Here is a 21,184-nt window from a genome sequence, read left to right as displayed (position 1 = left end):
CGCATGCGCGATCACCCTCCCGCCACCTCAGCCCGGGGACGCATACGCCGTCGCCGCGCGATTTGTGCGCAGGCGCGACGCCGAGGCGCGTGCGCGCGCCAGCCGCCACAGGGGTAGGAGCCACTCGCTGCAGCCGCAGCCCGGTGAGCCACCGGCAGAGGGGCGCGGCCTGCAGGCCCTGCCCCTCTGCGCCACCCAATCAGAGGGAGAGGGCGTGGCGAAGCGGGCGCATCTTGCCCAATGAGGAGCCGAGGCGCGTTTGGCGGGCCGGTCGGTGGCGGGAGTTGGCGCCACGAGTCGGGTCCGGGTACGGGTCCGCATCCGCGCGCGCCGAGTGTCCTTGGCCATGCTGTGCCGCGCGCTGCTCCGCCGCGCCTCGGCCCCGCCGCCCCGTAAGTACCGCGGCCGCGCCGCTCCCCGCCCCGCCCCGCCCCGTCCCGCACCGCACCGCTGCTGCCCCTTACCCGGGCGCCGGCACCGCGGCGGCGTGAGCCCGGGTCGGCCGCTGCCATAGCAGTGGTCTCGGCGTCCCTGGGTTAGACCCGCCTGTGTGCGGAGTGAGCGGTTCGGGCGCCGCCACGGCCGCTGTGGGGGCCTCGGGGCTCCTCGCGTCCGAGTCCGTGATGCCTGGTGCGGTTACGGTCCGTCTGTCTCGTTGTAGGTCGGTCCTCGCCGCTTCCCCTGCAGCATCTCTTGGATAGCTACCAGTGCAGCCGAGAAGATGACCACCTGTCTTACGGGGAAACGGGAATGCCGGTCCCGCCGTTCGGCTGTACCTTTTCTGCAGGTAAAGTCACCTCCCGAAAGGCCCTTTTAGGGGGGCTGACAGGGCGTGGGCACCGCTGTCAGCTTTTTTTTTACAAAAAAAAATGTGTTTCGCGATATGATTGCAGAGTTTCTTGTTTTAAAGTGAGCTGCTAATAGTGTACTTGCACCTAGATGTGATCTAAATTGGATCATGGTGCTCCTAGATATACTGGTGGAAAGTATTCCCTTAAAGAAGCAACTACAAAGCATTTATTTTCGTCTCTTTGTTTCAGCTTTGTCTGTTTCAAGGTATGTCCTCTTGGTGACAGTGCTAGGCTACACAGTTGAAAAATTGGGCTTTGTTCAAAATATATAAAAGATATAACAGGATGGAGAATGGTAAGTAGAAATCAAAGAGGTGGATGTATGTCAGTAGACATGTAGCGCTTCCCCATGATAAATACGTGATGAGTGAAGAAAGCATGGAAGTTCCTGGATCTTTAGGACAAAACTCCCTCATTTGTAGTACTCTAGTTTTGGTGTGAGCTTGTACCTTTCTCCAAGGCAGCTTCCTGGTTTTCCAACTCAGATCCATAGAAAATACTGGAGGTTGTAAAGGATAGGTAGTATAGATACAGAAAACTATAACTGGAGAACTATTATAGCTGGTGAAAGAGGCCATTATCTCAAAAGTTGCTCCTGGAGCCATTTGATTGCCCATGTATAGTAGCTGCTGAATGGAACGTCTAGAAACAATGCTTGCCAATATTTCTGCATTTTGAACATTTAAATTGCTATGTAAATACAGTTTCTTTCACAGCTATTTGCTATGTACCCTATTTAAAGTGTCTGTGGCCCTTCTCAAAGAGCAGGGGCATGATTATGAATCAGCTACATAATACACAAATAACGTTTGGATTTCTTTTCAGCCCCAAACTTGGAGCATATACTGGCAGTTGCAAATGAAGAAGGATTTGTTAGACTGTATGATACTGAAGCTCAAACTACCAGCAAACTCATCTTTAAGGGTAAATATTATATAGAATGTGATCTTCATTTGATGTGACAAGTACGTGATTTACTGGAATCAAAGAAAGATTTTTGCGAGTCGTTTAACCATAAATGTGGGCAGTACTTAAATCCTTTCATATACAATGCTGAGTCTTCTTTACAAAGCAGCAGCGTGAGTGTGCTCTTAGAACAGCAGTAGTAGGTGAATTGTTCTGTGTTGCCTAAGGCAAGCTGTTGACAAGTTTTCTGGTTTCAGTGTCTGATGTTCTTTAGTATTAAGCAAAATATCATGCTGCAAAGCACTGAACTAATCTTGGCTTTTGTTTTCTTGTTAGAATGGCAGGCTCACTCAAATGCCGTATTTGACCTTGCCTGGGTGCCAGGGGAACACAGGATTGTAAGCAGTCTTTTGCCATCTAACTTTGTTTTTAATGCTTTGGCAACTGTGTGCAGAAAATGACTAAAGCTTTTTATTTTTTCCTCTGAAGGTCACTGCTTCAGGAGATCAGACAGCCAAGGTGTGGGATGTGAGAGCTGGCGAGCTTCTTGGCATATGCAAAGGTCACCAGTGTAGCCTCAAGTCAGTTGCCTTTTCTAGATATGAGAAAGGTAAATGTTGATATTCCCTGTTGTCTGTCTTTTCCTTCTTCTTTCCCCCTGGCACATTGGTACTTTTGGGGCTAAAAAAGGGCTTTGGAAACTGACAGTTACAAATAGCACAGGCTGACTGAGCAGCTACCCAGCCAGTGAAGCAAAACTAACTTGTTGGAACTTCACAGTGACCTGATGCTAACATCTGCACATTTCTGATCTTGGGCAAGTCTAAGATATGATACCTACGTCCACACATAAGTGTGTAAATAGTAATTTCATTAGCAGGTTTCTCTAGAGTAGTAGTAAAAAAAAAACTAGGAAGAGTAAGTAAACTAGTCAAAAAGCATGGCAGAACAACGACCTGATTTTTGTATTTCTAGGACTGGCATCCCAAGTTTTGGGGCAGAAGTGCCAGAGGCACATAGACGACATTGTACTGCATTCAGTTAATTAAATTAACACTGTTGGAAGCTAATAGCACTCTTTTTCCTCTCTCTCAGCTGTCTTCTGTACTGGAGGCAGAGATGGAAACATCATGGTTTGGGATACCAGATGCAACAAGAAAGGTAACTGAACTTTCAGATATGTATCAAAAAAGCTCAGTATCTTATGTAAAAACAGTATTCAGACGTACTTGGACTAATGCTTTTGATTATAATATAGGCAACACTTTAGTAAGAGGAGGATTGTCAGACAACAGTGTACTGCTTTAGTACAGTAAAAGGATGGAATAGGTATTTCTTCTATGTATAATACATTTTTCCACTTTGTAACAGTCTCAGATTTGAGCATGATATACATGCTGGCCTGATAATACCCTGTGTATTGGTAGGGACGTAAGGGGGTACAGAATACATCCCTGTGTGGGACAGCACGGAGATAGATGGGCTGGGTGAGAGTGCTTAGGTCAGAGCCATCCGGAGGGATGAAGCAGAGCTGGGAAGGCTCCTACCACAGTAGGAAGGCAGGCAGAAAGTGCAGGGGCAAAGGAGCTTGTGAGTGCTGGGAGCAACTGGATATATTGTAGGAACACCTACTAAATGCAGGGTGAGCTCATTCTGCTCCTCTCTTTCTGATTCCTGGAGCTTTTCCTTCCCTGGTCAGGTCATGCCCTTATGCCTCTTCCCAGTTCCCTGCTCTGTCCCAGCAGTTTCCTGGCCCGTGCTGCCAGAACATGTCTCACTCACTCATCTGTCCCAGGTTGCCTGGCTCTTCAAAGTGGCAAGTGGAGGAAAAGGGAGACTTCACATGACTGAAGTGGATGGTACAGGAAAAAAAGCAGAAAAGTTGCTTTACTCTAGTAAAGCAATACGTTTCATAAAGTGAGAAGTAGCAGACAAAAAGCTAAATAGAAAATTATAAAATAGTGTGGAAAAGCACTGGAAGCCTTCCTGTGAGTGCAGTTCTGCTTGCGATGAGATGGTCTGAATGCTCCAGACCAGGATGCATGCTGAAGACCAGACCAAGGGGTAACGATTTCCAAAGGCAGCCTGCCTAGACCAGTTTTAGTTTCAAAGTCCATGCTACATTGACCTCTGTAATTTTTTGCAGTATGTGCTCCTGTTTTCTACTGTGTTCTCATCAGTTTCGTATGTAACTATCAAATTTTGTTTTCAGAATACATTAATGTTTTTAAAGATTAATCTCAGCCACTTTTTAGGACTTATTCCAAGCTGATGCCTGTTTTATTAAAGCGATAGCAAAATTGCACAGAAACTCTTAATTGAGATGTCTGATTTCTTTCAGATGGATTTTACAGGCAGGTGAATCAAATCAGTGGAGCACACAATGTGGTTGACAAGCAGACTCCTTCCAAACCAAAGAAGAAGAGGCAGAACCTAAGAGGACTTGCTCCCTTGGTGGTAGGTATCTGGGGAATGAAATGCAGGTCCCTCTTCTGAGGACAATGATGTTATTCACAGAAGTCTTCGTAAGTAATTATCGAGAGAAATGTTTGGCTTGGATGTGGTAAATGCTTCCATTTATCTTTGCAGAGGTAGATTTTTGTGTCATGGTCACTTGCTATGGCTAATTTTAGACATTGTTTAGTTGTCTAACAACCCACATGCCATCAAAGCCACCTTTGTGCAAATGCCATGTGAAAATACATCTTTTTTATTCCAGAGAGGAAAGGAATGGCCAGCCTTCCTTTTTTGAGGGGGGAAATAGGGAAGGTTATAAGTTGGTTTTTTCTTTCTTTCCCCCCCCCCTAATTTGACCACACAAATTACTGCCTTATTGGAGTAAGACCTGCTCTTATTCAATCTATTAAACCTTGTGATGAAGGCATCTCTCTTATCTCTGACCTGAAAGGTACAATCTCAAACTGCGGCCGCTCAAACACTTACCGCTCAGTGGCGATTTCACTGGTGGGAGTGTTCAAAGGATTGTTGTGTCCTAACTGGCATCTGGTATTTCCAGGTTCTTTCGCCTGGCTAGGAGGTTTTCTCAGTATTCACTTGGCCTTGAACTAAGCAGCAAGATCTTGCTGACCTTGAAAGTAAATAAAGTTCTTTTTTTTTTTTTTTTTCTTTTTAAGGATTTCCAGCAGAGTGTAACTGTGGTGCTGCTTCAGGACGAGCATACTCTTATCTCTGCAGGAGCCGTTGATGGGTAAGGAGGGCGGATGCCTGCTGTTCTGTCTATTCTGTGTGTTCTTAGTGGCACAAAAAGATTGGAAGATTTTTTTTTCTGAGATTACTCAGTGGCCTACAAGGCTAGAGTTACTATTATGTAGAATCAGCAAAGCTATGGTGCCAGCTTGCGTTGGCAAAGCTGAATGCTGCTTTCCTTCCTTACTGGAGATTGCAGTGCTGGGACAAATTGTGCATATGTGATAAATGCTCATTTTAGTGTTTAGCTATGAGGCAGAACGAGAGCAGTTCTTATCATCTCTCTCTGTTCTCAAGGACCTATGGGACCACACATAAACAGACTATTGTTAGACAGTGAGCTGTTTTGGGATGCAAGTGGGTAGTTGGTGCCTGCATATGTGTAGGTGTGCTTGAGAAAATGTTGCCTTGAGTTACAAAAGATGCATTCTTTTAGGTGCCAGATCCGTTGCAGCATCTTGGAGCTTGAGCAAACTGTCTCATTGATTAGCACGGAGATTACCCTCTCAGGATGCGATTCTTTAGCATGTGGTCAGAGCCTTTCTGAGGCAGATAAGATTGACTCTCCTGCCTATGGCTCGTGAGAGAGGCTTGCTCCTGGAGAGCAAGAAAAAACTTGAAGGGCTTCATTTTTAAATCTACAAGTCAGGAATATAAAGGCATCCTTGTATTTCCTTTTACTAGTTGAAGAAAGTTGACTTGCAGGCTCTTGTTGTATCTCGTGTTAGTTACAGAAGACAGTGCTGCTTCCTCATCCATACTCACATCTCTGCTGTACTTCTGCTCAGTTGTGCTCCTTAGCACTGGACACCCCTCAGTAATAAGCAACCTCTTCCTGTGCTCTTAGAAGGCCCTATCAGCACTGCAAAAGAAATTTTGAAGTTGAAGAGACTTGTGCTTTTCTATTTCAGTGTGATCAAAGTATGGGACCTGCGTAAGAACTATGCCGCTTACCGTCAAGACCCAGTGCCTTTCAAGTCTTTCTGCTACCCTGGGACCAGTACTCGCAAACTTGGTAAGTTATTGGAGGATGTATTTGTTAAAGTGCAAAGTGAATTTAAGAAGTACTGACAGTGCCACCTCTTATCTTTTTAGCCAACTATTGATCAGACTGACAAGATCAGCAGGGTCAGCAATTTGGATTGCCAATACCAAATTTTCGAGTTGAAGAGTGAAAGTGCCCCACTTTTGTATCATTGCACCCATGATAAAATCTTGCATAAGCTTCAGCAGTTCATTTTCAGAAATGGAGATGAGAGCTCTCAAGGTAGAATTTAGCTAGTCGTTTTGATGCGTGAGTAGAAATCAGATTGAACTCTTTCTTTGCATTGTATCTTGCAAAGACAACAGACCGGACTGTGTTTTTTACATTATAACCTTCCAGAGTTGAACAATACTTGAAGCTGTTTGTTATCAAAAACAATAGCACTCTTATTTGTGTTGCTCTGTGCTTCTTTGTATCTTAACGCCTTACAATGCTCTGATGCAACACAGTAATTCCTGATGACTTGTCAAATCAACCATCTTTATGTGGTAATGGTCAGTGTCAGTCCCAAGAACATGAGGGAAATCCTCGAGGAGCTGGTTGTGAAATAATTTGTTTGCAGGGAAAGATTTTTCTTGAACCTGAATCACTAGCAAGTCAGAGGATGGCTTATTCTACCAAAGCATGAGGATTTCTATTTGTTTTTAATCTCTGCTTCTACAATTGGTTGTTCCTGTTATCCATTTGAAACTATCAAATAAATCGCTTGCCTGCTCTGAAGGTGAGATTCTTCTCTAAATATCACCCTGAATCCTCATGAGAAAATGTAGATGTTATTCTAGAAACTTTCCTTCTCCAGCAAGTGCTCTGTGAAACAAATAAACTTTCCAATGGCAATCTCATACGTGATGGAGATCCTTTGCAAATTACCCTGTCTCGGCTTTTCTTTGAGAATGCCTGTTTTCCAAAATGTTTTTTGTGGAGTTATTTCTTATGAAGAACTTCTCTCTTTGTCTGTAGGATATTCTAGTCTGGTTTTCGATTCCACTGGTGCTAATCTGTTTGCTAACTGCACTGATGACAGTATCTACATGTTCAATATGACAAGTTTAAGCACCACTCCAGGTAAGCATGATATCTGTGGAAATAGCTGCAAAAAATAGATGTTACAGAGCATAGAAAGGCGAGTTTCTCCCTGTAACGTAGAGAGACCAGCTTGAATGCTTGGGAAACCTATTCCATGCTCTTATGGCTAAAGCTACCCGGAAGAGAAGGCACCTGTTACAAGGGCTGTTCATATTTTGTGTTAAGCCATCCATATAAAATTAATAGCACAAAAACTTACATGAGTGCAGATACTGGTTCACCCAGACTGAGACTAAGGGTAGTTTGCATGTTGTCTGGTGAGGAATGGGTAGTTTGAATCTTCTGCTTACTGGCAATCACTGATTTTTCAAGCTCTTAGATATGAATCCATGTAAAATGGTCATATTCAGATATTTTAAGGTGTCTTTTAAATTTAGCTTCTACCGCAGTTGCTGGGAGAAAGCATCCCCAGCATATTGTGGAGATGCTTCAGCTTTTTAGATTCCTTCAGCTGTGCATCTGTGACCTTTACGTCAACAAGGCAGCCTGTGGACTTCAGTGCACTAAGCTGCTTTGTCACAGGCCAGTGGCCGCTTCTCAGAAAGCAGCAAAACTTGTTAGATGCATTCCAGCCAGACACAGGATTTAGTGTCCGTTGCCTTTTCTCAGTCTCTCAGTTAATTGAAATTAAATGAACGATGTGTCCTGTCTGCTCTTCAGGAAGGCAGTCTGGTGGGTGGGATCACTTCCAAAGTCAAGGCGTGGTGCAAGTAGTAAATATTAACAAGTCAGTTGTTGAGGTTAACCCCGGGTGCCACCACTGAGCTGTGGAAATACGCTCACCAGCCTGTCCCCGCTGCACAGGGCTCTCTAAAGCACAGGGCATCCCGCCCTCAGCCTCCTCATGGGGCTCTTGCCTTCTGTGTGCAGCCGATAAAACCCAGCAACACTCGATTCAATCTCGATTCATCCAGCTGGATGAAATACACGGGGCTCCTCTCTGTGCCACTGTTCCCGCAGAGGGCAGCGCCTGCCCACCGGTCGGTGCCTCTCTCCTTGCTCGCTGGCTTTCATCCCAATCACAGCTGCACTTATCTGGTACGTAGGCAGCTTTAGGTTGCAGGAGGACATGAGGAAATCCTCACTGTAACAGGACTTGCTGGTAGGTCTGTCTTAGGAAAGGACTCGCTGTCCTGTGACTGCTGCACTTGAGAGAGCTGCGGGTAAAAGCTAAGGGATCCATCCTGTGGGTCACCTCTTTCACCAAAATCACTATTAAAACAGGGCTGGTCAAGGAGGTGCCAGCCCTGCCTGGCACTGCATCAGGAAACTCGCCCTTTCTGTGCCGATGAGAGGATGGGATGTAGTGTGGCTGTGTGCTTTAGATCCACATTCAGCTCCTGTGCTGGCTGCCGGCTCCTCCGGTCCTTGTGATACGGGAAACAGCAGCCATTCGGGGCGATGGTTTGAAGGCTTTAGTAAACACTACTGAGACTTTAAATATAGGCAACCGGTGAGTGTGGCTGACACGATGCAAGTTTTGTTGACAAAGATGCCAGCAGCAGGAGGAAGGAGCAGCAAGCGCCTTTGTTGCCGCCTGGGTGGAAGAAGGCCCTTGCTACACTTTCTGTGCGACTGCCCCCGTGAACGTAGCAGGGCTGGTGGTGGCGGCTGAGAGAGAGGAAGAGACAAGGAACCTTAACCAGAGTAGTGGGGCAGCCCAGGTGACGTCCCGGCCTGCTTGTGACGTGGGTGAAGCTAAAGCTTTAATGAAACTGCCACTGCTTCCTAATGCTGTGGAGAGAGCTGTTCAGGTAAACCTGCTTCATTTGGGAAGCCTGAAGGGCTCCCGTTGAATAATAAAGGCTTCCTGCCCCAGAGCGAGGGAGCAGTGCAACCACTTTCTCCAGAGGATATGGATACGTGGCCAGGCAGGAAAATCCTGTAAGATCAGCCCTGCTTGCGCAACTCACTCCATGGCTGTGCATTGAGTGGGGCTTTTATTTTCTTTTTTTTCTTTTCTCCCCACAGTGGCAGTTTTCAGCGGGCACCAGAATTCAACCTTTTACATCAAATCCAGCACCAGCCCAGATGACCAGTTCCTGGTCAGTGGCTCGAGTGACTGCAACGCATACATCTGGAAGGTGAGGCCATTGGGAGACCCAAGTGTGCAACCCAGAGCTGCTCCACTCTTCCATTCTGTTTGCTTTTCATGTTCACATAGGACACTCCCTGCCTCCCACTCCTACTTACAGCAGCATGGGGTTAGCTCCTGGCATGTTGTGCCCAGAGTGTGTTGCTGTCAAGGCTAGATGTAACTGTTTAATGTAAAACAGAGCTAACCTCCTGCCATCAATACGTCTCTCATCGCTGCTGCTTATTGCAAGTTGCTGATCTTAATCTGGTTTTAATGGGCATTAAAATCCTCTTTCAATCCTGGTGATTCAGCCAGCTATGACAAGTAGACAGACAGTTCTCGGTTCATATTTAGCAGTGGAGCACATTGACAGAAACATACCAATAAAATACCAGGTGTTTTAAAGGGCACTCTTTCCCCCCACTTTCCCTTTTTCCAGCTTTTGCTTCAGACATAGCTTTTTCTCATGCTGAATTTACAGTAGTTAAAGCCTTTGTAGTACAGTAAGGGCTCAGCCAGACCCTTCAGCAAAATTCCAAAGCACGTCTGACAGCTGAGAGGCTTCGTCACTTGGCATCTTGTGCTGATGTGTAAGAAATGCAAATGTCACCAAGTTAATAGCAGGGACCTCAGAATAAGGCGTGCTTCAAGTTCTGTTCTCCATACTTTACAGCCATATGGGAACAGAGTGGACTTATCCAAAGTAGAATAGATAAAAACCACAGGTGACTGCTTATTTCAGGTTTGGGGTAATTTTTAAGGAATGCTGACTTGCTTACCCCTTTCACGATGAGTTTCAAAGTAAAATACAAACCTTTGAGAGCAAAGGGCCAGCCTGCTGTGATTGTGGTTTGAGCATGTATTATCTTTGATTTGGAGAACACTTGTAAGCAGCTAGGTTGCTTACTCAAGCAGCAGGAGTGCAGTAGCATGGCTATTCCCATGCCAAGTGGTGTAATTTTAACCTTCCTCATGTTCTGTGTGAGTTCAGCAAAAATACCTGTGCAGACTTGGGTTGCGCATTCTGTGTTGATGTGTTTTGATACTTCCCTGGAACGCAGGCTGGGACTGGGTCGAGAGCATTCAAGGATGTCATTACATCTCAAAGTTTAAGCATTTAAGCACGTTTAAAATGCATTCGTATACAGAAGGCTTCTGTTGCTATCATATGTGGGTGACAGGTCGTATTGCATATTTATTAAATAAATCATCAGATGATTACTTCTATTTTAATCCCATAGTCATGTTAGAAAGTGGGACTTCCAATGAAACTGTTTCTTTTGAGACCTGTCATATCCAGAGGCTTCTTAATTTGTTTTAAGTGTTGACAGATTTTACTGACTCTGAAACATATGTATCTTTTCCTGGGATGAGGACTTAACTATGCTGTGAAAAAAACCTGGTTAGAGATTGCACGAGCAATTAACAGGTAATGTCAGAAAGAACTTAATGAAAAGTGCTAGCTTTCCATATCTAGAGAGGAATGAAAGGCAGAGGAAGACCTTGTCCACCCAGATTATTTCTTTGAGAAACTTTTGCAGCAGTGCGAAGTTGTGTTTGGGTCAGCAATTCCCAAGGAATACTGTGGCTAGAAGTTATTGCTGATGAGGATGCTCTTTCAGTCTGTTTCCATATATAAATCACTTCCAGGCAATGAACACTCACTTTATTGTGTTGGTGTTCTTTCTAATTACTAGTTCGTCAGTTAATAAACTGACTCTTGAACAGCCCTAAGATTATAAAAGGCAGAGAGCAGAGAGGTTGCTCTCTACAAAGACAGTATCTAGCTGAACTGCCTTCCTGGTAATAAAAAAATATCTTTTTTAGTCATATACTTCCATAGTTCCATTGTCCTTTGAATCCTCTGGTGCAGACCACTCTGAGGTGACCATATTAAGTCACCCTTTGGTCTGTCCTAGCATTGGAATTTAAGCGCTTCTGTATCATATGGTGCATAAAACTACGCACCATTTTATGCTGAATCTTGAAGATGGATACAACAGCTGTTGCAGTGAGTAACTAATAAGGTCTCATTTCCTAAGTTTCTCTTTTTAACCTTTCCACAATAGCTCTAACTTCCCCAACAATATCCTGTCAAATCAGGCAAAAGGCAGCATGTGCTGTGGCTAATCCTGACCCAATATGTGCAGACTGGCTGACTGTCTTCTGCCAAACACAGTGGACACACCTATAACTATGCATCCTCCTTTAGTTCACAATAATATAAGTTGGTTTAATTTACACTAGTATAGTGTAAAACCAGTGTGTCCCAGCAAGAATAATTTTCTTCCTCCACTTTCCTTTCAGCGATCAGTGGCTACTAGACCGCTATTGTGCCTGTTATGTGTGTATAGCAAGACAGCTATTAAATGTAAATGAAGGTGTTCTCTGCACTGAGATCTCCTGTTGCTTATTCCCTAAACAGGCATTTAGTTCCCATAGTATTCCATGTTTTGGCAGAAAAGGGAATACTTTCACCAAGGCATTTAGTGGATATTTAGTCAAGTGATTGCCTCTGAAGCTGGATATTCAATTGCGGTTTTTCAGGCTGTTGTAGGAGGTGATCCACAAGAAAAAAACTTGTGTGTAAATCAGAAGCCTTCCCCGATGTCTTACATCTTCCTTTGAAATCTGTATGTAATGTCTACTCCTTTGCCCACACACTAAAGGATCTGTTCATTCACTTAGTCATTTATGCAAATCCCTTTGATAAATCCCCCTTACAATGTCACATCAATAATGGTGACTCACGGCTCCAGAAAGGATTGCCTGCTGAAAGCATGCAAAACTTGGATATGATCTGTGTGTGTATGTGTGCGTGTTTTCTTCCTTGGGCCACTTAATGCTAGCTTCAGCTGTATCTGGCACTTACATGAGCTGTAACGGAAGATTAATAGTAATGCTGTAGAACAGGAGAAAGATTTTTATGAAGGGTGTAAGAGAAATGGACATCAGTTCCATGAGCATGAGTGATTTAGGAAGCTTTTTTATGAACTCTTAAGAGGCTCTCTGGTCTAGCTGGTTGATTGGAGGAGGTACCAGCACATGGCAGTCATACAAATGCCAATTCTGAAGCCAGTGAAGGTTCATCTACAGGATATTGTTGGTGGCAGTTTTATTTTTTGACCTAAACCATTGACCTGTGATTGGGACATTTGTAAAACGGCAGCAGAATATATTTGCCTATCCTGATTCAAAGTATGAGCTTCACAAACTTTTAAGGATCTTAGCTAGAACAGGTAGAGGTACTTAATATAGTAAAATGCTTGTGTTGTGTTTTGGGCTGACAACTCTGGAGGCAGAAATCCTGTGTGTAGCAGGAATTGAACAAGTGTTTCCAGGCAAGTCAGTACATCTCAGTGCTGACCAGCTGCTTCATCTCTAGAAATGAAACATGAACTGATTCTTAGGGCTCCATCAGTTGTTGCCTCATGATAACAGGCAGAGAGCATTTGATTTATCTGTCTCATATAGGAAAGATGGAAAGTATTCCCATGCTTCACAGGTGGGCTGTGGGGTCTTAGTGATATTAGGCTGTGCGGCTTCTGATTGTATACTTGTTTTTCTATGGAATTTTTAAGGTTTCTGAGCCCAGCCTTCCTCCACGGGTACTCCTTGGTCACTCTCAAGAAGTTACCTCCATTGCTTGGTGTCCTTCAGACTTCACTAAGGTTTGTTTTTTGGAAAATTCTTTTTCCCGTGAAACAATACATGTGATGTGGCAACATCTGCTTTTCGAAATTGCAGCAGTATTTGTTTATTTGGGAGGAAATTTATAGTCAATAATTTGTAAAAGTGTTCTGGGGGGAAGTAAACCAAGCTTGTCACATGAGTACAATGTATCAAATTTTTTATTCTTTTCAAATAATTTAGGCTATTATTTGATAAGACCTAGGAAATTGCAAATGAACAAAGACCTCTCCTGATGAGAGCTTGTGACGCTACCTGTCAGAGACAAAACTGTGAAACCATTTAATCAGGGCTTTCAGAAGCCAAAAGCTTGTCTTGTGGTTCCATACTTACAGCTTCCTTACCTGTCTGACCATTGATACATCTGCTAGTCTTGTACAGACCAGCAAGGAGTTTTTAATGCCCTTTAAAAAACATGTGGACTCTTTTCATGGTGACCTTTTTTAAAATCTGAGCTGTTTTTATGATGCATTTGTGCGTACACCCGAAAACCTACAGTGAAATTGGGTCAGTAAGTATGTACCAGGTATCACTAAAAGGAAGAGAATGTTATAGGAGGTTGGTTCAAATGATTGGCCTAGCTCAAAATGAGAAATAACCCTGAAAAATCCTAGTGTCCTAATAATGGCTAGATTTTCTTTCACCCCACAGTATTAAGCAAGTCAGCCACTTTCCCTAGCTTGCACTATAGCACTGGGTCTTCAGAAAAGTGTTGTAGTGTAGCAGGGTGGGAGTCTTGCAGGCAAACAGGAGGAATTGTTCTAGTTGTGTAAGATGCACAAAAATACAAGAATTAGCATTTTAGATGAAGTCTGTGATCTAGAGGTGGCCCAGTATCCTGATTATGATGTGTTGGAAATAGAGACCAATACAGTCTTTAAAATCGTTACTGACACAGGTAAGAGAGTCAGCCATTGTAGAGATGCCAAAGCATGAAGAAAAGTGGAAAATGTGGTGCTAAGACAGGTCAGGAAGCTGCTTGGAGTGATTTGAGAGGCAAAGTTGCTTTCTGTAGGGACAATATTAGCGTCACAGAGGTCAGAGTAGAGGCACTTTCCCATACAGATTACTATGAACTTTGGCCACAGCATTTCCTTTTTCTTGCTGCTGATTCCCATGTGAGTCACCAGCTAATCTGTCCAAAGAGAGCCATAAAATGTGGGCTAGGTGGGTTCTGGTGCTTCTTCGGACAAGATTCCACAGATCCTTTTGGAGCGCGTGATGCTGTGGCAGGAATCTAGGCCAATGTTTCTAGCAGAGTTGGTTTCTCTGCCAGATACTGCTGACATCTGACTCTAAAGAGATAGTGCTTAAGGCTGGTGCAGCAGCCTTCCAATGTCACCTTCTCAGTGTGTTGCAAATGTTCGTCCCCAAGCAGAAAAGGTCCTGAGTAACAAAAACAGACCTAGATGCAGGTGCAAAAAGCAGCATGGCCGCTTTTGTCTACCGAGTGACTGAAATCTCAAAATATGCCCTGGCCCTTCCTGAGCAGACTGCCGTCAGTTACAGAGCTGTACAAGGCAAACGGTTACTGGTGACTGAGATTTCTCTAGCAGAAAGACATGAAGGCAGCAGCCTTGCCTGCTTTAAAGCAAATACTGCTCTCTGGTACAGTAATGAAACAGAGTTGGATTGTTTGGTTTGTTTTATGGGCAAATCTTGTACCCCCTCAACAAGGCTTCACCCTCATTCATATTGGCATGGTGTGTCAGGTGTAGCTGTTCTAGTTCATTTGGCCAGTGATCCATAGGATGTGCCCTGGTTACTCCAACAAACTAATTTATTTTGTAGATTGCCACGTGCTCTGATGACAACACTGTGAGGATTTGGCGCTTACGACATCGTCCTGAGGAGGAGAAACGAGCATTCAGCAAAATCAGCTTGGTGGGCTGGGTCACTCAGAAGAAACCAGAAGGACAACGTGGAGCAGGTAAGGCCCCTGAGCTGAGATATCTTGCTCTGCAACATGGCTTCTGAATTTTGGCTGTTCTCTGTACCAACAAAAGCCTTTGGGTTGTCTTATTAGTCTTCTATTTTTTTCATATTAGGCAATAATTCATATAGCCAGACAAACACTTCTACTTGTAAAAACTTCTGCCATCAACAAGACAAGCTGGCTGAAATAGCTTACAAGTATGCCGAAGTCTGTATGACCAGACTGCAAAGCAAATATTCATTAATACAGCTTGTTGGGCAGCCACATCTTCAGTGGGTATCAGCAGGGTTCACTAACTGAACAGCCAAAGCAGATGTCATGTGTGCATGCACTGGAGCAACAAGTCACGCTTTTTTTTTATATCAAATAATAACTAAGAGTAGTAAGATCATATGCTTTTTCCATTTTACTAGTTTACCCAGTAAAGGGCTGATGACACATGTACAGCCTTGGAACTCTGAACTGTTTCCTCCTGCCCAGTAGTTGAATTCTGCACAGATTTCTTTGCTGCTGCTATCAATATTGCATCTCTTTCTTCAGCTTCATACAGTGGTACTGTCTATACAGACAAATGCCATGTAGTGAAAGTACTTCAAAAATGCATGTAGACAATCACGATGGGATCATAATGTTCCAGAATTAATCAGTAGTGTTCATCTATTCACATGTTAAAGCTAGTTAACAAATGCAATGCCTTTCTACAAAGCCTAGGCGATCAGACAAGATACACAGCATGCTGTCACAGCTAGCGAGCACGTCTGGGCTCTATGGAGAAGCTACTCACTGGACAGTACCCTATACCAGAAGAAAGGAGCCCTGGATCATAGCACTACTTTGACTTGTCTGAAACACATTTTGTTACAGTAGAGTAGGTGAAAGGAGAATACCCTCCTCCCCCAAAAAGTGAAATAAGATGAGCTTCTCTGTAGAGTAGCTCTGAAACTAAGAATACAATAGCTTCCCAGCAGCTGGTGGTGTGACTTCCTGTGTTCCACCTATCTTTTCTAGCCATCCTCCAAATGAATTTCACCTTGGCTAACACAAATAAAGGCTGAAGGTCTCCAAATCCCACTAATGGGATAACATTACATCTAACCTTTTGCCAGTGAGTAACAGTCTTGCAGGAAGTTTGCAGGACAATAGCAGGGAGAGTGCCAGGTCTACTCCGTAGCTGGTAAATGGTTTGTGTACACACACTCTGCTTCCAAGAGGGCTCAAAAATCACTTTGTGTACTAGTTTCAGCAAAAGAGAAGTAAGCATAGGTCTAGTCCAGAAGCCTGAAACCTAAAGTAGCTTGTACACTAAAACTTTACAAGTCAGTTTTGGCAATTATACTAGAAAAATAACATTTCTCCTTGCTCTTGCTGCATTAAAGTAACACAGGAGGGAAGAGGAAGTACACAGACACTGCAAACACAACAGCAGGCTTCCTGCTGACCTTGGCTCCTGAACACAAAGCACATGCTGTTAGAATGTAAGAGCTATCTGCAGAGACTGATTCAGAGCTGGCAAGCTAAGTACTATTTCAGACCTGCTGGGATGAGATCTAGGTAGTTCCCCACCCATTTATGCGGAACAAATTGTGAGACTGAGGTTGTGTATTGACTGTTGACCTATATCGTCAAGCGTAGCAAGCACAGTTTCCTTTTCTTTGGAAATTTTGTGGTTTCCCTAAGTTGCGCTACTTTATGTTTTTGTGTAACCAAATTTCTGGAGCAGGCCTGTGCATGGACAATTTGTGACTCTTAAATCTGGAGACTGATAATATCACTCTAGAAGATTTGTAGTAGAGAAGGTATGAAACATCTGAAATAACCTGCTTTGGTGTTAGGCAGGTTGACTGCAGGTATTTACAGTATTGTACTACATGCAATGGCAGCATAAATGGAAACAGCCTGGAATTGGCTTAGTAGAAACCTGAACAATGCGTGCAGTCTTACAAAAAAGCCTGATCTTCATATTCTTTATCTCAAATTTGGGCATGTTTCTCAAGTGTGGGTTTGCTTCTTGCCGTGACATCCATCCAGCTCTCAGGATAGCTTTTGTTCCCTTGTACAGTGTCTCCACAGTATAACTTTCAGACTGGTTTGGGACTGAGAGTGCTCATATCCAGCTAGTCATGCAATATTTCTGCAGTATGAATTTGTAGATAGTCATTAGGGATCAAGAGTTGCTGAGCTTGCTACTTCTCTTCTACCTCTAGGAGCTTAGATTTTTAAGTGCAACTAATTCCCCAGCTGAGATATTATTGTCTTTTAAGTGCTCATTAAAGTAAAGATTAGGAGAACCAGTCTTGGTAGTTACTTTCTCTTAGTCCACATTGAAGCAAGTTGTTATGAAGTAGCATATTTTATCAGGAAAGGAGCCTTTAACTCTGTTTTGTGTGTTAGAGTGATTTATAGTGGCATCTGTTAATACGGAATCCTATTTAATTTTGCTCTGATGCACCAGTAATTGTATTTTGGATACTAGATAATACAGTAAAAGGAAGGACTGAAAGAGGCTTAGTATGGTATATAATCGAAGAGTCGTGTAGGTGCTCACTTGACATGTTATTTGTGAGACAGCCCAGCTTCCTAAAGAAAATGGCAGGTTATTCACACTAGACTTCTCATTGTTCTAATGAAGTGCTTTATAGTACAGTGCTAATGCTGAGAATTAAGAGTTCAGATTAAACCCCCGGTATACAGAATATGTTTAGAGCTCTTGTGCTCAGCAGTGGAAATCCATAGAGTAACTAAGGTGCTATCCTATTTAATTGCATCACCACAAGTTAAATGAATGAGAAAGCAGGCATCTAAGAAACCCGCTAGTGTGTTCTCTGCTGGAGGGTGCCAGAAATAAAAAAAAGTTTTAAATTTTTTTTAAATTTAAAAAAAACCCTCTAATACTGCTGCAGACCAAGATCTTTGCTATATATGATTTCCACTGTTACTAGTGAGGTCCTTATGCCCCTACCTATGACTACTGTTTTAAGAAGCTGGGTAGTCAGAACCTCTTTAAAAGCAGGAGGGTTTACATCTTGGCTAGTGAGCTCAAAAGCCACTGTGAAATATCTGTTTGGGAATCATCTGTTTTAAAGAAATAACTTACTACAGTGACAGATTTTATTTTCTTTGGAATTTAAGTCCTCATTCAGGAGGTGAAGAATTTCTCACGTTTCCCTGGGTGTGGTAAATAACTACCATCTTCATACTAATATAGCATCGCAGAAAATCCTCCAGCAAAAAGAAGAGAATGAAAGTGTGTCCTTTCCTGTTCTCACACTTTTTTTTTCCATCTTTAAAGTATGCAACTATTAACGCCTGACTAGGAGCATTATTCATATGGTAGGGCATTATAGCATCAGGCTTCCTTGGTATTGTAATTAGCTGTGGGACCTGCTTACAGTCTGTCCATCAGTCCCCTTGCTGTAGCTCACGTAAGAGTGATCACTACAGATGGGATAGACGTCAGACATGACACAAACATACTGTATTGTACTTATCAATATAATACAGGATTTTACATCGGACTTGTACCAGTTTAACAAATATTAGAGGGATTTATGCAACATCTTAATTCAAAAGGGTATGTCTGAGAAGCAGAGTCAGCATTGAATTAATCTCCTAGTTGGAAGGGATGTTTATAAAAGGGCTGTCTTTAATATTCTGTTCCGTGTTCCTCATCAGACTGCTTATTTCTCCCCTATCAGGACCATCAGCCAGCCCACAGACTACTCCTGCCAAGGCCTTCACAGTGGGCAGCGTGTGCATGTCCTCGCCACAGCCGGCTGCCTGTGCTCCCATTTATTCTGGAGACCTTCCCCTGTCTACAAACACTCCAACGGGTGCTCTCAAAACCCAGATGGCCACAGCCCGCACCCCAGCCAAGCGGAGTGGAGCCAGCCCGTGCGCTTCTCCCAAACTGATCTCTTCCTCCAAAATGTCCATTAAACATTGGGTTACAAGGACTCCGTGCTCTTCTCCTCCAGAAGTGGGGAAAAAGGCTCCTTCTCCTAGAAAAGCCCTGGCAGAAGTCACCCAAGGTCTCCTGGAAGCCACTTGCCCTCCTAAAGCCCCACACTTGCAGTTTGAAAAGCGTGCCAAGAGAAGGCTTGACTGCAGCAAGCAGGATGATGCAGGGCAGAAGTGTCTGCAGGCCTGTAGCTGTGTGACTGAACTGGACCATGTGGCTAAGAAATCCAAGCTGAGTTTATGTCACTTGGCTGCAGACCAAAAAGTTTGTGATGAAGGCTCTCTCAGCCCAGCTGACTTGGATAACGACTGCGAAGGCTCCAGCCGCAGCCCAAAAGATCCTTCCTTTCCTGGAAGCCATATTAATCCATCAGACATTCAAACTCCCCCCCATCTTTTCAGATCTCCATGCGGGAAAGACGCTGAGGTCGTAGATAAAGAGAATAGTTCACCTGAAAGAAAAAACTGGTTGTCTGCTCTGGGAGAGAAGCTCCGGACTGGCAGAGCTGGCAGCCAGAGTACGTCAAACAGCCCCCGGTCATCTTGTAGTCCTGGTGCCAAACGACAAGAGGCTGTGGCAGCGGCCACTTCCCTGAAAACTGTAAGTAGGACGGTCAGTGGTCATGAAAGAAGTTCTCCTTAGCTGCCACTCTCCCCTTGTTTGTTCTCTCCTGCTCAATCCCTTTGATTATGGACAAAAGGGATGATTTCTGGCCTAAGCCAGATAAATTAATGCTGTTATCTACTAATCCCCTCCATGCAGGAAGAGAATTTTTAGGATGTTGATGTCCCTCACTTTAAAGGGACTTAGGGCACAGAGGAGCTCAGAGATCTTCTCAGTCCCCAGCTGGGTGTTAGAAGGATATAGTCGTCATCTGAAATACAGCTCTACTCAGAGAAGCACAATAATGACAGCACCTTTCCTGGCAGATGTACTGTTTGTGTTTACTGTCACATCTGCCTGGTTATGTTACTGGAAAGCCACTTTAGCATTGGAAGAAAGAGCTAAATTGTATTCTAGCCCAGGTAGCAAAAGAGTTTGTTACCCATGTTAAAACCATGGGGCTAAATAATGCCTTCAGTTCCTTCAATTGAAAACTAGCAGAAAACAAAGGAATTGCAAAAGAGTCAGAGGACAGGACTTAAGATACATAATCCTACTTCTGATGTACAAGCAGCCTGGCACAGAGCTCATCCTAGGATCTGAAAATTAAGCTTATAAAGCAGTTTAAAAAGTTGGCATGAGGCTTTAACATGCAAGCTGAGAAACAATAATTACATTTTTTAAAACAAACCAAACTCGACTCGTGTGTGAAACTGGACTCTGAGTCCTACGGTGTCTTTGACTGAGTCTTCTTTCAGTAAACGTTAGGTAAATTTTCACTCATTAAATTGAACTCTCAATTGAATATCTAATGCTAGAAGTTGTTGCCATCATTAAGGTTATTTTGGTAATGTATCTCGTGTCTTACCTGATTTCACCTCTTCCAGCACTTCTATCAGATGTGAAATGGGCAAGCCACCACTCCTTAAGTTATGCATAGCAGCTGCACTCTTCATATTGTGGTTGTACCAAGAAATCTTGGTTATAGTAAACCTACAACTACTTGTGCTTTATGCTGTACATGTTTAAACACAAGACAGAAAGATTCGCACTGGAGAAAGATTACTATAGAACGATTACCTTTCCTGCCCAGCATGCTCTAGTTCAGATTTTGGGATGCTCCTGTGTTGCACACGAAGCCTGAGGAGGTGCCCGGAATACCAGCAGCATTTGTTAATCAGCTACGTCTCAGAAATCTGCACCCCTCTTACTGCTGTAGGGAAGCTGAAACTGCAGCCAGAGTGCTTTCCCTATGGCAGTAAGAGAACCCTAGGTTTTAGCCAGTGTTTCCTGTAGGTAGTAAGCCTCTTATCTGTGAGACAAACAGATAATGGTAAAGAACCTTTCACTTACTATCTTATTTGGGAAGCTAAAAACTGGAACAATGAAGGAGGGGCAACTTTAAGACTCTTGCAGCATATGAACTGTTAAGCTAGAAATGTTGCTTGTTGGTTTTGTTTGGCTTTTTTTTTTCTCTAGGCTGGAACCGCTTCAGTTTCCATGAGGAAGATCTGCACATACTTCCACAGAAAGCCACAGAATGACTGAAGCGGCGTGCAGCAGTTGCACCTGATGGATGTTGACACTGTGGTGTCAAGACCAGATTTAGCAACACCGACAACGATGTGTCGGGATTACACAGTTTGTTGTCAGGCATTCATAAACTTGGGGTTTTAGTCTTCTGTTTTTAAAGCCATTAACAATTGAAGTCACCCGAATGTCAAAAATCTACACTATACTCACTCATGGTCTCTTACTGACTTTGGATGGATTTTTTTTAATAAAAAATGGAGTATTTGTAACATGGCAACTGTTACAGTCCGAA

The 21,184-nt window shown here is 43.6% G+C and overlaps 1 protein-coding gene across 1 annotated transcript; it reads left to right on the top strand.

Annotated features, from left to right (window-relative positions):
• The first annotated feature begins 346 nt into the window (after positions 1 to 346).
• DTL (denticleless E3 ubiquitin protein ligase homolog) lies at positions 347 to 20,907 on the top strand. The gene is made up of 15 exons (XM_068409856.1): positions 347 to 392; positions 662 to 787; positions 1,677 to 1,775; positions 2,094 to 2,155; positions 2,247 to 2,367; positions 2,853 to 2,918; positions 4,099 to 4,214; positions 4,892 to 4,965; positions 5,876 to 5,979; positions 6,970 to 7,074; positions 9,067 to 9,179; positions 12,754 to 12,843; positions 14,654 to 14,792; positions 18,494 to 19,356; positions 20,839 to 20,907. The coding sequence occupies exons 1-15, from the start codon at positions 347 to 349 to the stop codon at positions 20,905 to 20,907; spliced, it is 2,193 nt and encodes a 730-aa protein (XP_068265957.1).
• The last annotated feature ends 277 nt before the right edge of the window (positions 20,908 to 21,184 follow it).

This window comes from Nyctibius grandis, chromosome 1, assembly GCF_013368605.1.
Source record: "Nyctibius grandis isolate bNycGra1 chromosome 1, bNycGra1.pri, whole genome shotgun sequence".
Lineage (NCBI taxonomy): Eukaryota > Metazoa > Chordata > Aves > Nyctibiiformes > Nyctibiidae > Nyctibius > Nyctibius grandis.
The sequence above is the reverse complement of the archived record's forward strand: the minus strand, read 5'-3'. Positions and strand labels throughout refer to the sequence as shown.